This window comes from Sciurus vulgaris (genome assembly GCF_902686455.1).
Source record: "Sciurus vulgaris genome assembly, chromosome: 11".
Lineage (NCBI taxonomy): Eukaryota > Metazoa > Chordata > Mammalia > Rodentia > Sciuridae > Sciurus > Sciurus vulgaris.
In genome coordinates, this window is record NC_136472.1 from 1,559,365 (window position 1) to 1,574,187 (window position 14,823).

At 62.1% G+C, this 14,823-nt stretch overlaps 1 protein-coding gene across 3 annotated transcripts in view; it reads left to right on the top strand.

Annotated features, from left to right (window-relative positions):
* The window catches only part of LSP1 (lymphocyte specific protein 1), a 31,380-nt gene continuing 16,557 nt past the window's right edge, over positions 1-14,823 (top strand). Inside the window, exon 1 of one of the 3 annotated variants that reach the window (XM_079104961.1) lies at positions 1-209. In XM_079104961.1, the coding sequence (XP_078961087.1) occupies positions 142-209 (68 nt within the window). In that variant the 5' untranslated portion in view covers positions 1-141. Of the gene's footprint in view, positions 210-9,954; positions 10,113-14,823 lie in introns of those variants that run through there. The other 2 variants (XM_079104963.1, XM_079104962.1) reach the window with 2 other exon arrangements.

Genomic DNA, 14,823 nt, shown 5'->3' on the forward strand with positions numbered 1-14,823 from the left:
AGCGGATAGGTCCCGAACCTCAACCTGCAGCGGAAGGGAGAAGTGAAACCTAGCTGGGCGGGGGCCCCGGGACGGCTGCGCCTGCTAGACGCTCGAAGCCCCGGCACACACCACACCGGGCGGGGGTCCAGACCTGAGGACATGGCGGAGGCTCCCAGCGACCTGGTCTCTGAGGAGCGGGAAGACCTGCTGGCCGAGGAAGGCACTGGGTAAGGTGTGCGGCCACGGCTTGGGCTTTGCTCCCCTGCGGTTCCAGGGGTTCCTCCTGGGCCCCTCCTCACCGCGAAGGTGGATGGCCCTCTGTCTGCCTCTGCAGCGTGGCCTCCCTGTGAGCCTGTAGAGTCCAAAGCCCAGGACAAGGACAGAAGGGGCAGGCTGGGCAACTGGGCCCGGCCCCTGGCTCTTGACCCACAGGACCATGCGAGGTCTGCTCTGTCCTGAGACCCTGGGGGTTGGCCAGGCCTCATGGGGAGGGTCGCCTGGCCCTGGTGGTGGAGGAGTCCCAGATGCGGGCAGACGCCTGTCCTGGGCATCAGTCCCAGTGCTGTCCACTGAGATCTGAAGGGAACTGGGCAGAGGCTGCGTGTGGGTGGCTAAAAAAGGAAAGAAAAGAGACCCCTGGTGCAGCCACGCCAGAGCTGCACAGAGAAGCCCGAGGGCGGCCAGCCTGCTCTGGAGCCTGCGGACACCTGTCCTGCGCGGGGGATGGTGTGAGGGCTGGGCCCCTTGGGGAGGCCCGTTGGTGGTCAGACATAGAGGCCTAGTGTGGCCCTGGGCCTGAATTGCCTGGATATCCATCTCAGAGGACTTGGGGGCAGGCAGGGCACTGAGGAACCCAGGGGCTTGTTCTGACGGTCAGAGGGTTGGGGAGCCTGGGCTGGGGGACTGGAGGCCGGCCCAGAGCCGGACAGTAGGGCTGCTGCCCAGTGATGTGGGAGAGGAGCTGGACGCAGGTTATAGGAAGATGGGGAGAGCCCGGGCCTGAAGCTGCTGGCAGGGCTGTGGGCAGGCGTGGCCTCCAGGGCTCTGCCTTGTGCTGCTGTGCAGAGCCCTGTCCAGGCAGTCAGGGCTCCACCACCTCTGGCGTCTTGCCAAGTGGATCTGGGCCCTGCTCCTTGCAGATGGCAGGTGGCAGCTCCGCTTGAGCCCACGGGAGGCCAGCAGAAGGGAGCTGAGTGCGCCTGCGGTGAGGGAGGTGCAGGGCTGCCTGCCGCCAGCCCTCGCTGCAAACGCTGCTCTAGCTTGTGGGTACCAAGGGCCCCGGAATGGCAGCAGAGGCACGGAGGCTGAGCAGAGGCTGGGCCGGTGGGAGCGTGGGGCCTGGCCGAGGCTGTCAGGGCCACATGCCCCTTGGAGGGCTCCATGAAGCCTGTCCCCCAGGTAGGGGCATGTCAGCATGAGGGGCCATGGAGGGCCAGAGGATGCCCTGCCCAGAGGGTGCGCCCCGCCAGGACACAGGCTGCTGGTTCTCAGACAGGGTGGCTGGGTGACAGCTGTGTCCCAGCATGTCCGTGCCGTCCCCGGTGCTGGACTTGGCTCCTGCCGCCTCATGCCCATAGAAGGACAGCGGCTCGGTGGCCTAACGGGCCCTGCCTTCCTCCTCAGCCCGTCCTTGGCCACACCCTCCCAGCTGCCTTGAATGCCAGGTTGGAGGGCATGGTCCAGGCGCCCGAGACCTGGCAGGCACAGCTGATCCCCAGGCGCTGGGCGCAGGTCCGGGGTCTGGGGCTGCCCTGCGTCAGGTCAGTTAGGAGCTGGCCGGAGACCCAAGCAGACCCTCCTTGGACCCTGAGGGTCGGGGCATCCCCCAAGGACCCTCCCCAAAGTGTGCGGAGGGAAAGCGTGGCACTGACGGGTCAGAAAGGCCCGCGGCGGGGTGGGGCCATCCTCCTGCGAGGCGGCTAGATGACTGGGGTTTTCCTCTGCAGGGTGTCAGAGAAGCCCCTCCCGGGGTCCCCAAGAGGGCCATGGCTGGGCAGGGTCAGCCAGGACTGGAGTAGAGCAGGGGAGACCAGGGCCCTGCACCCCAGGCCCATGCAGGTGGAGTCCCTTGGTTGGGTGGGCCGCTGCCAGCATGGTGCTGTCTTCCTCCACCGGGAGGGCAGGCGGGGCCCATGGCCCACCCTTCGGGACCACAGAGCCTTGTTTCCTCCTGGGTGCTCCCTCCCTACGCCTGCTGCCCAGCAGCCGGTCACCAGCATGCTTGCCTTTGCTCCTTGGGGACAGGATGTGACACTTGACAGGGTTACGGGGCTCTACCGGGATTCTAGGCTGATGCAGGGGGCACTCTTCCCTTCCCAATGTGGCCCCAATGTGGCCCCCAGAGCAGGGTCACCCGTACTGTGCCACAGTCTTCCGGGGCCCTGGAGAGGGCAGGTGATCACCAGGTACCCTCAGGGTCCTGGATTCAACATGTCCAAATCCCGGAGCTCCACGGGGTCCCACGCACCCACCCTCGTTAACACCGGACCTGACCGCCTGGCTGACACGCACCCAGGCCCAAACCAGCGGGGCCACCTCCCGAGGCGTCCTGGCCTCCCCTCGGGCCTCCCGAGCTCACTGCATAGAAGAGGCCACCTCCTGGAGTGCCTCTCAGGCCCACAGTGCCTCCCTCGACAAGCCACGGGTGGGAAGGGCACCCTGGGAAGGGTCCTTTCCTGGGCCGTCTGACGTCTGACCTCTGACCCTCTGACCCTCTGACCCTCCGAACTGCAGCTTGGAAGCTTCAGGAGCCATCACCTAAGGAGTGGGCGTCCACACAACAGAACCTGCACCCCTTGGAGGGGACTGGGCACCCTGGACGGGGTCTGCGAGGGTGGGAGAATCGGGGCCAAGCCCCTTTGCCCAGGCTGCTGGGGTCTAGACCTGTCGGCAGCAGGGCCAGGCCCGCTCCCTGAGGGCCTCCTCGCCTCCCCTGGGTGGGGAGGAGGGAGGCCCAGCCCAGCCCAGGGGCCAGGTAGCCGCTCCCTCCTGAGCTGGGGCAGGCGACCACGGGCTTCTCCCAGCTTCTGGCCTTTCTGCTTCCCGGCGTGGGAGCAGGTACCTGGCACGGGGCCCCACAAGCCCTATGCCTGCAGGTTTGGGAGCCAGTAGCCTGTCCCTCATGCTCATTCATGGCTTCACTGTCCCCTTATGGGACAGTCCTTGGTCCCCACACGCAGGACCAGGAAGGTCTTAGGGACAGGAAGCTTAGGATAGGATGCCTGGCCAGAGTGGCGTTGTGAGTCTCACAGTAGTTGCCCACCCTCCGCTGCCTGCCCACCTCTGCCTCGGTTTCCCTGAGAGGACGCCAGAGGGGATGAGCAAGCCCCTGGGGAAACGCAGGTCTGGGCCAGTGGCAGTCTCGGGTGGCGGTGCCTGTGGTCTTTCCCAGGGAGCGCTTGGGCCGGTGGGGAGGGTGGGCTGGGCACGGCCCCTGCACACGGGGCATCTGCTGCTCTGACCAGGTGAGCCTGGCCTGTGGGGTGGCAGGTGTCTCCACCTGCCACCACTCAGATCCTCCCCTCGACCACATGCGTCCTGAGACCTTAAATGCAGGCTCTTGGCTACATTTCGTAGCCCAGGGAGGGGGTCCAGGACCCTCCCTTGCACAGACAGGTACCCCTGAAGCTCTGTTGAACAGCGCCTCCCCTGGGGGGCCTCCAGAGCTGGCTTGGAGTGTGGCTAACACACTGCTGTGCCTGGAGGAGCTGGGTCGGCATCTCCTGTGGGCTCCAGCTGGGGTGCTGGGAGCCAGGCTTGGCTGCGCTGGGCTGCCCTGCACAGGGGGTCCGTTCCCCCAGTGTGACATGCTGCCCATGCGGGCTGCCAAGGGGCCAGAGAAGCCCATGGGCGCAGCTCAGGCAAAGCAGAAGGGCTTGAGTGGGTTCTCTCTAAGGTTCTGAGGCAGCCCAGCCTCAGCCCAGCCCAGCCCTCCTGCCTCAGGGAGCCTGCTCGGCGGGGGTTTCTGAAGGCCTTCTGGGAGAGGGGCCCGGGGCTACAGAGCGACCACAAGGGGGTTCCCAGCTGCCCCTGAGGTGGACAGAATCAGGACCTCTGGATGAGGCTGTGATGAGACCCAGATGGGCCCCTTCCCAGGGTCAGCATCTCTCCAGCCAGCCCTCCTGGCTCCTCTACCCAGGCACTGGGAGAGCGCCTTGGAGGGCTGGATGGAGCTGAGCTTATAGGGGACCAGGGACGGGACAGTCTGGTCCCCAGCCCTATCCAGGAGGTGGGTGAGGTGGGAAAGCCTCTGGCCCTGCCCTGGGGCCAGGCCAGTCCTGGACGAGCTCCTGCTGCTCACTGCCTGCAAGTTGGTGGGGAAGGGGCCTATCTGACACCACTGACTGGCAGAGAGGGGCTATCTGGATGCCTGGGAGTGGCCTGTGTCCCCCATAGAGCCCAATCCCCAGAATGACTAGGGAGGGACTGGGGTTCTGCCCTCCTCTGTGCAGGGCAGGTCTGTAGAAGGCTGGCAGGGTCAGCTCCTGACACCCCACACCCTAATCCTGGGATCTCTGGTTGCTTGGTGTGGGGGGAGAGCGTCTACGCACACACACTCACGCATGCACTCACACGTGCACACACGCACGCGAAGGGTGTCAGGAGGACCCATCTGCCAGGTGAGGTGGGTCCTAGATCCAGTTCCATGGCTTCTCCAAAGGCAACATAGGTGAGTCAGGGATCCCATCCCTGGCAGGTGGGGCCTCAGATCCTGTATCTTCCTGCCTGGGCAAGAGCAGAACCCTTGTCCCAGCTGAGTCTGTGCCCCACCTCCTAGACAGGACCTACTCTTGGAGGGCGGCCTCCAAAGAAACCAGCTGGTGCCGGGCTCTCCTCTCCTCCGGTTCCCTCCTGGAAAGAGCTATGGCTCTTGAGATGAGTGAGTTCAGCCAGGTTGTTCCTTAGGCATCTGGAAAGAAGCCTTTCACATTTCTCCTAGCCCCAGCCCCAACCAAAATCTGACCTTCATGACCACCACCCACCACCCGGGCCCTTGCCCCTGACTGGTTCCCTTGACTTCCGTTAGAGGTGCTTGCTCAGAGAGGTGGACTCACTGAACTGATGAGTGCCCAGGGCATCTGGAGGTTGCTGCCTCTGTCGATCATAAGCTCCCCAGAAGCCACTGAGACCCCCAGCCCTGACGTCCTCCACCCCCAGGGACCTCACTGCCTATTGCGGCTTTCACGAGAAGCATGTGTTGTCAGAATCCGTCTGTGCTGGGGACCACGGGAATGTGTGTACTGCACTTCTCCTGGCTCTGCTCAGCCTCCTTCGTGGTTCTCGGTTTCCTGGGCCATGAAGGCCTGCTTAATTCTCAGCCACGAGCTATGAACCATGTCTTACTCACAGAAGAAATGAAATAAGAAAATAATAAAAGAAAGAATGATGGAGAAAAGTATAAATAAACAGAAAGGTGAATGAAGAAAAGTGGGAGCTAGGAACAATGGGTGGATGTGTGGGTGGGTAGATGGATGGGTGGGTGGATGCATGAAGGGGTAAATGGTTGGATGGATGGATAAATGAGTAGATGGATGTGTGGGCGGGTAGATGGATGGATGGGTGAATGCATGAAGGGGTAAATGGTTGGATGGATGGATACATGAGTAGATGGATGGATGGGTGGATGCATGAAGGGATAAATGGTTGGATGGATGGATAAATGAGTAGATGGATGGATGGGTGAATGCATGAAGGGATAAATGGTTGGATGGATGGATACATGAGTAGATGGATGGATGGGTGAATGCATGAAGGGATAAATGGTCGGATGGATGGATACATGAGTAGATGGATGGATGGGTGAATGCATGAAGGGATGAATGGTCGGATGGATGGATACATGAGTAGATGGATGGATGGGTGAATGCATGAAGGGATAAATGGTTGGATGGATGGATGTGTGGGTGGGTAGATGGATGGATGGGTGAATGCATGAAGGGATAAATGGTTGGATGGATGGATGGATGAGTAGATGGATGGTTGGGTGGGTTTATGAATGGATGAAAGGGTAGATGGATGGGTGGATGGATGGATGGAAGGATAGCTGGATGGATAGATGAGTGGCTGGATGGATGAATGAATAGGTGTAGGAATGAGTAAATGAGTGGATTGGAGTATGGATGCATAGAAGGAAAGAATGGAAGGTGGATGAGTAGAAAGGTGGAATATAGACACTGGAGTGACTAATAGAATGATATCTAAAGAGATGAGTATGTGAATGAATATAAATAATGGATAGATGGACAGAAATACAAATGGGCAAATATAACAAGAGAGAAATGGATTGAATGATAAATGGGTAAAAAATAAGCCAATAAGGATGAATTGGTGCTGATGGACTGTTGACGACATAGATAAATAAACAGGCACTTCTCAGTTGGAATGTAGCATTCTTCCCAGAATCGTTTCTCGTGCTGTGTGTATACAGTGCTCCCTGCACCTCTCTCTCGTATGTTTTTCTCAACTCTTTTCAAGTAAGCTGCTTTTTCCCCTCCTATGAGGCTTTCCTTGACTGTCATATACAAAACATCAATTCTCTCCAGAGTTCCTCATTCCCTAACCCGATTTATATTTTCTGAGTATTTATCATCATTTAATATATTACAATATATATACTTATTTGTTTGTTCCCCCTAAAATGCCAGTATCATAAGAATAGGAACTTTGTTAATGCTGAACCCATACCTCAAAAAAGCCTGAAATTCAATATGAATTTGTTGAATAAATATATAGACAGATGGGCACATACGTGATATGCAAGTGGAAAGATGAATGGGGGCTGGTTGGCCGGATGCGTGAGTGAGTGGTGGGGAGTTCTTGGCACTGTTTAAGGTGACTATTTCCCAGGAGTGATCTTAAGCATTAACTCGCTTGGCTGATTATGGGTACAGAAGGATACACACAGGTGGGTTCATGACTTGCTAGGATGGGAAGATGGGTCAAGGTATCCATGTGGAAGAAATGATGGATGTGATGTACAACAGGCATGGAAAAACAGTAGAACATCTGGACAGATGAATGACAACAGTGACAGAGGAATATTTGGACATAGAAACATGTATTAAAGAAATCGTCCAAGCTAGTCAAACAGATACGCTGATTGATGGGTGAACATATAGACAGTAGTGATGAACACTGAGGAGTGTTTTTTTATGATCCAAAGGGATGGAAGGTTTAGCAAGTGCTTCTTCTGAGTGTTCTACATGTATTGAGATAATTAAATAAGCAAACAGATTGATGGGTATGTGGATGGATGGGTGAATGAATGGATGGATGGGTGGGTGGATGGATGGGTGGGTGGGTGGGTGGATGGATGGGTGGATGGGTGGATGAATGGGTGATTGGATGGATGGATGGATGGATGGGTGGGTGGGTGGGTGGATGGATGGGTGGATGGGTGGATGAATGGGTGATTGGATGGATGGATGGATGGATGGATGCGTGGATGGATGAGTGGATGGGTGGATGGGTGAATGAATGGGTGGATAGATGCATGGATGGATGAATGGGTGATTGGATGGATGGATGGATGGATGGATGGATGCGTGGATGGATGAGTGGATGGGTGGATGGGTGAATGAATGGGTGGATAGATGCATGGATGGATGGGTGGATGGGTGGATGGGTGGGTGGGTAGATGGATGGATGGGTGGATGGATGGGTGAATGAATGAATGGATGGATAAATGAATAGGTGGGTGGATGGATGCTTGTTCAATGGAAAAATGTAAAGAGAGACATGAACATAGGTATGGATGGATAGAAGGTTGCTTAAAATGATTGACTAGAAGAATGTACTATGTTTATGCAAATGAGCGAATGGATAGGTATATTGAGGAGTTGGTGAGCTGATAAATGAGAAATAGCAAGACAAATCACAAAGAAAGGGTGGATCTATGGATGAAGAGGGAGAGAGGGATGGAGAGAGGGATGGTGGATGGAAGGAGAGATTGGTGGCTGGGTGGGTGCCTGGACAATTAATAGTGAAGCTGACATCAAAATTCCACCCTGTTATCCACATCACACCACGTCCTAGTGAAAAAACTATGTACCTTGGCTGCCATGTTGAAAGATCAGCTCTTGCCACTCCCCTCCATGGACATTTCTGAAGGTTGACCATGCTCCCAAGGTAGCCCTCTTCTCTGTGGGAATAGTCTTCCTTCTTTTGAACCAAAATTGCCTTGGCCACATTTCTTTCTGGTTGTCTAGCCCAGGATGGGAACAGGAGATAAGGGACAGGTGGGCTTACTTCTTCCCCCGCATCTGGGTTCCTTGGGATGAGGAACTGAGTTTGGCCTCCACCTGAGGCCCAGCCCTCCTCCATCAGCCTCCTATTCCAGGAGAATCCTGAGGTCTCTGAGGCTCTGTGAGTGCTGGATTGGTCAGTGGGTCCAGCTGTCTGGTTGTGCCCTCAACTCTCCTGGTTTGTCTTGGGTGGTGTGAGGGAGTGGCCCATGGATGCATCTGGGGGTGCGTGGCTGAGTGGTATGCCTGCCTTTCCATGCTGATTCATTCCCGTATGTGCCTCCTTGTCTCTGATCAGTCCACTCTGTAGTCCCATGGCCCTGACTGCTTGACCCAAGGGCCAGTCCTCTGCAACACGGGGTCAGAAGGCAGCTGAGAGCAGCTGTGGTGGGTGTCCAGCATTGGTAGACTGGTGTGGTTCTGGCTCTGCCGGGCCTGACTCTGGGAACCTGGACCCCAGCGCTTCTGGCTGGGCCTCAGTTTTCCCATCCGGGATGTGGTGGGCACAGTGGCTGTGCATGTTGGCAAGCCAGACGCAGGCCTGCTCGCCCAGAGCTGGCCACAAGGACTCCTACGAGTGCGAGTCCAGTCCCCGTCCAGCCACTAGCCTCTAGTGTTCTCGAGTGAGTCACGGTGACTAAGCCCAACCAGAAAAACAAAGGGCTGGGCTGCTTGTCTCTGGGTCTTGGCCAGAGGACTAGGCGAGGGGGGTCTGGCTGGCAAGGGCACTGACCAGTGCCCATGGCCACTTCTGGAGACCATGGCTCCCAACCCCAGAGACGCGGTGTGCGCGGAATCTCTGCCTCCTGTGCCTCCCGCTCCCAGGGCCGTTTGGGGGCCTTGGGGAAAGCAGTGAGCTCCTCACCTGCGCACCAAGGAGGGTTCCCAGGTGCCCGGCCTCCCCTGTGGGAGGCAGAGCAGAGTTGGGAGTAAACAAAGAGAAGATGGAGCCCCAGAGGGAGGGGAGGAGGGAGGGAGAGGGAGGGAGAGGGAGGGAGGGGGAGGAAGGGCTGGGGAGGGAGACGGAGATAGGGACAGAGGCACCAGGGGAAGCCAGAGGAGAGGGCGAGGGCAAGGAAGGGGAGGAGGGCAGCGGGCCAGGAGGGCCCGGCCTGGCAGGGCCAGGAGCAGGTCTAGAGAACTAGGCCAGGAAAGGAGGGCAGCAGGAGGCCAGGCCAGGGCCAGGGCAGGCGCAGGGGCTGGAGAGATGGGGGTGGCAGGGGAGTCCGGCGCCCGGGAACGAGTGAAGGGGCAGCAGAGTGGGGGACAGCAGCAGCTACCCAGGGAGTCCAGGGAGAGGCCAAGGGAGGCGGCGCAGGGGAGGGAGGGGGCAGTCGCGCTGCCCATCAGCGGCCGGCCGCAGAGGGCCGGCTGAGCCCCCGCTGCGGGCTGGGAGGGTTCTCTCGCTGACATTTTTACTAGTCTCGGAAGGAGGAGGAGGTGGAGGTGGAGGAGACCAAGGGGGGCGGAGAAGGGGCTTGGGGGACAAAAGGAAGCAGCTGTGAAGCCCTCCTGAGGGAGGAGAGAGGAGCGGGACCCACAGAGGAGGGACCCAGGAACAGCGGAGGCCGAGGGCCGGCAGCTGGGAGCCAGCCCAGGACCCCCAGCCCAGGGCCAGAGGGGCCAGGCGGGCAGACAGAGAGAGGGACAGGGACAGGGGAGGGCGGGAGGGCCGGAGGGGCGCAGAGGAGGGGAGGAGGGAGGAGAGGGAGGAGAGGAGCCGAGGCAGAGCAGGCAGAGCAGCCCAGCCGGGAACAGGAGCCTTTGAAGAAGGCGGCCTTCCCCAGGGCCGGGGTCAGGCCAGGTCGCGGGCGGGCCGGCCAGCATGAGCCGCGCGGCGCTCCTCAGGAGGAACCCTAGCACGCGGGGCCTGGAGACGCTCGTGAGGTAGGTCCCTCGGGCCGGCAGGTGCCTGCGCCATTCCCCAGGAGTGGCGGTGCCCGGCCTCCAGGCCGCTGCGCCCGGCCTGGCTCCCACCGGCAGGGCCGGGCACGTGCGCGCAGAGTCAGCTCGAGGTCATCTCCCGCCTGGGCCCTGCTGGCCTGCGTGCCCTCCACAGACCTTCCCACGCCCTCAGGATGGAGCCTGCGGCTGCCTCCAGGACCCAGGCTCTCCTGCCACCCTGGGGCAAGGCCACCCTACTCTGCAGACGGCGGCATTGAACTTGCAGCCCTGGTGCAGGCTGACCTAGCTGGCGCTCCAGTCCTGTGTGGGAGGCCCCCGTGCCCTGACCACAGGCCTAGGGTCAGCAGAGTCCTCTCTCAGGCTCAGTGTCATCCTCTGTGCAGTGTGTGGTGGCAGATGCCTGGGGGTCACGGTGATAGAGCTGGCAGCAGAGCCCAGGGCCCACAGAACACAGCATGGCGGGCTCGGAGCTGCCCCTCTCAGTGACTGGCTGCTCACTGCCACCCTCTGAGCCACCGGCAGCGCCCTTCCTCCTTCTCAGTCCTTCCGGGATTTTCAGGACCCATGGCAATGCCACCTTCTACAGGAAGTCAGCGGTGGTCCTCTGGTTGCTGGCTGGGCAGGCCTGCTCCTGGCCCCCTTCCCTGGCAGGGAACACAGGGGTCTCCCCGGTAACCCACCTGTGCCCTTGAGTCCTGGCTCTTGGTGGGAGGCTGCTGGAGCAGAGGCAGGGATGTGTGGCAGTGAGTCTGCAGTCCAAGTGGAGCTGAGAGGGGGCTGGGCCCTGGCTCCACCTTGCCAGGGACCTGCAGGTGCAGAGCTGACCTCTGCTGGTCCTCACCCAGGCACGGCCCCTGCCATCACCCCTGGCCAAGGGCAGGACCAGCACCAGGGTTGGAGGTGGCCTGGTGGCATGCTCCCTAGCGGCCTCCTGCTGCCCCAGGCCCCCGCGCCACCCCCTCTTGCACTCTACACCTGTCCCTAAGACCCAGCTCCAGCCTGCCCAGGGCCCTGAGGCGGGGCTGAGACTCAGGTCAGACGCTCTCTCCTGGCCAGCAGGAACACCGTCCCCAGGGCTCTGCACAGTCCCCAGAGAGCTGTGTCTGGGAGTTGAGAAGGGACTGGCATCAATCCCCTGGCTCACCAGCACCGCTTCACAGCTAGGGAAACCAAGGCAAGGGAGGGAGGGCCTGGCCACAGGCGTCTGTCCACTGTGGCCTTGGCTGGACCCAGACCCAGGACCGGGCTGCTGCCCATGACCAAGAGCACTCAGAGGGCATGCCAGGCTCGGGGCTTGGCAGGGCCAGGCTTGGCGGGAGCCCCAAGGACCCAGGCAGGAGACAGTGGGAGGGGGCCTTACGGCCAGGGCCTGTGGACAACTGGCCAGGGGAGGGGCAGAAGGAGCTGTCCCCAGAACTCCCTGGGAGCGGGGCTCCGGGAGAGAGGCAAGGACAGGGAGCACCTTGTAGAGCCCACCAGCCGTGAGGAGGGTGTGAGTCCAGAGCCCGCAGGAGGCCGGGTGCAGCTCACCTGCACACCGGGGAGGACCGGGAGCCTGGGTGGACAGGGTCAGCCCAGGCTCAGCGCGCACGTACACACACGCTACCACCCGGGACGGCCAGGCCCCTCCGCCACCCAGCACTGAGACTGGCACCCCCGTGGTCTCTACCTCTCCAAGCCCTGGCCAGCAGGCCCTGCCTGGTCCCTGTTAGATGAGAAACCAGGCTCAGAGAGGTTGAGAGACTCACCCAGGGACCTACAGCAGGGACTGGCAAGCCTGCCTGCCACGTCTACCCGTGTCACCCCATCCTTCCTGGGGACGCCAAGCTCTCCCACCAAGCCCGCATGCAGGCCACCTGGGACCACCTCTGGAGGGCTCTGCTGGGCACCTGCCTTGGCCAGGGTGTAAACTGAATCCAGTTTAAGCTCATTTAAAAGGATGCCATGGGCCAGCGGAAAAAGTGTCCTCCTGACCCACCCGCTCTCCCCGTCCAGGTTGGGGTGTGAGCAGGGCTTGTGCAGCCTTGGCTGCCCGGACAGCTTCCCCCAGACTGTCCCTGCCTCAGCCCACACAAGACTTCGGCAGGCACCCTGTCCACTGACAGGGTGGACCCCAGGGCCTGTGCCCCCACTCTTGCGGGTATCTGGCAATCTTCCCGCACCCCACTCCCCTCCTGCCTGCCCCGGGGAAATCCAGGCTCTCCCAGGCCCAGCTTGGGCTAGGACCGTATGAGGGTGGCCAGAGACCTGCCCCTCCCAGGTCACCCTGGTCTGTGGCCCTCAGGGGCCTGGCACTGTGAGGGGCTGAGCTGACCTAGAACACCCTGTAGCTGGCACAGAGGGACGGGCTGAGCCAGACCCACCCTGGCTGACTCCTGCTGGGCACTCTGGCTCTCCTGTCCATGGCCAGCTCCCAGCCTGGGTGTCTGTCCCACGGGCCGGGGGCTCACGTCCACCCACAGACACCGTGGTCTTCTGCATCAGGGCTCTCCCCAGGGTTCTGAGCACCTGGCCCGAGGGCCTCTGGGGACCCATGTGGCCAGTTGGGCCGGGGATGGGGCTGGTAGCCTGCTGGGCTGGCCCCCACAGGGCTGGGGAAGCCAGGCCTCCAAACCACAGTGTCCAAAGGGGCGTGGCTACCGGGCCCATCCAAGGCCTGCGATCCTGAGGGTGGGGTGGCCCCCGCCCTGGCAGGGCCTGGCGTCTGGTGGGCGGCACCGTCTCCGGTCCGGGTGGTCTGTTGGCCAGAGCCCATCCTGCCCGGAGCCCAGCTGAGCCAGCAGCAGGGGGTACAGGGACCAAGTGGCCCAGCCCCTGGGCAGGGTGTCAGGGCCAGAGCCCAGAGGGCTGCGCTTCCGACTGCAGTCCCAGCCGGCAAACCAGAGCTGGGCAGATCGGGCGGCGAGCAGCCAGGGTGTCCCGGCATCTGGGACTCACCTGCCTGACCAGCTGCAGAGCCCCGAGGGACGCCCTGCAGCCCCTGGGACCCCCACGTGGCCAGAGGGCCCTGCCCCAGGGACCTGTGCAGAACTCAGAGGCTCGGCAGAGGATGGTGGTCAGAGCTGACCACAAAGGCCTTCTGAGGGCAGGTGGGCACGCAGTGACTGGCGGGTGCTCTGGGAGTCAGAGACCCTCTGGCCCTGGCAGGGGCAGGGGCAGGGCGGGAGGCTCGGCCTGGCCCCGGGTGCGGGCGTCGGGCTGGGCGCCACGCCACCTCAGAAGCACCCGTGCGGCTGTGAGCGGGGCTGCGGCCCGGGACGCACAAGGACGGGAGGGGGTGGCCGGGGGTGGAACCGGCTTGGCTGCTGGTGGCAGGTCCCAGGCACTGGGCGCGCTGGGGGCGACTGGGTCCCACGGAGAATGCGTCCTCCAGGCAGCAGAGGAGAGCGGGAGACCCGGCGGGAGGCAGGGCTGGGCACCCTGCGAGGGGCGGCGGGCAGGAGTCCTGGTGCCCTGGGACCAGGCAGGGCAGTCACGTCCCCCCGTCACCCGCACTTCCCAGACAGGCACCGGGGGCCTGAGTCGGTGGGGGGCAGGCATGGTGGACGTGGGCGGCTGCCCTGCCTGGCATCCTGCAGAGAGGGGAGGACAGGGCACAGGCACTGCGAGCCCAGTGTCGGGGCGAAGGCCGGGAGGCAGGGGCGGGGAGGAGGGGCAGGTGGATGGCCACCCAGGGAGGGTGCTGGTGCTGCCTGGCCCTCCCTGTCCTGCGCACGGCTCTCAGGGCCCAGGGGCTCAGTCCCACCATCACTGACCTCCGTGGCTCCTGGCCCTCGGAACCTGGCTGGGCGGGGTGGGGTCTCCGTGAGGACCTGGTGCGCCGGCAGGTGCCGACCTGGCCCCTTTAAATGCGGCAGTGCTGGTCTGACCCTTGGCCTTGTCTGGGGCCTTGGGATCCGAAGACCAGAGTGGACCTCGGCCACTGTGACACGCAGAGGGATGAGGGTCTCCCCTAGCCTTCGAGGCTGGCCTTTCAGGTTGGACAGTGGAGCCTTAGGGACCAGAGCAGCTCGCCCACCACCCTGTGGGCAGGTGGCGGGTCCAGGTCTCGGAAACACGGTGGGGGTGCCCGGGAGGGAACGGGGCCAGCGCCGGTCCTGGGCCGCCCACACCCGGGACAGTCAGTCATCCGAGGGGTCAGGCAGGGCTGCCGGGCTCCACAGGCCTACACGGCAGAGGGGAGGTGGGGTGCAGAGGGGCTCAGGCTGGCGGGAGCGCCAGGCTGCCTTGCCCACAAGCCCGGGCACTCCCACCCCAGGTGCCAGGCGGGCTCGGGCAGAGCGCATCTGGCCGTGGCTGTGGGCAGAGCCGGGCAGGGCCTGCGGGGCGAGGTGGATGTGGGCACGGGTGGCCAGCAAGGGGGGACAAGGGCACAGCAGAGCCCCCGCCCGTGCCAGCCACCACCGCGTGTCAGGGGAGTGCCCAGCCTTGCCTGGGAAGCGCTGTGAGCGCCCTGCCAGGGCAGCTCTGCTGCGGGCTGAGGAGATGGGGCTCCAGACCTGTGCCGTGCACCCCACTGGCTCTGGGGGACGTGGGGACACAACCCAGGTGCAGCCGAAGCTCATGCCCCCCAGAGGATGCCCGGTGGGGCTCGGGTGCCAGGAAGGTCTCCAGGGCTGCTCTGCACTTGGCCTGAGCCCCTGTGGCGTGTGGTCAGTGACACCAAGAACAGAAAGGCCCAGGGACACAGCGC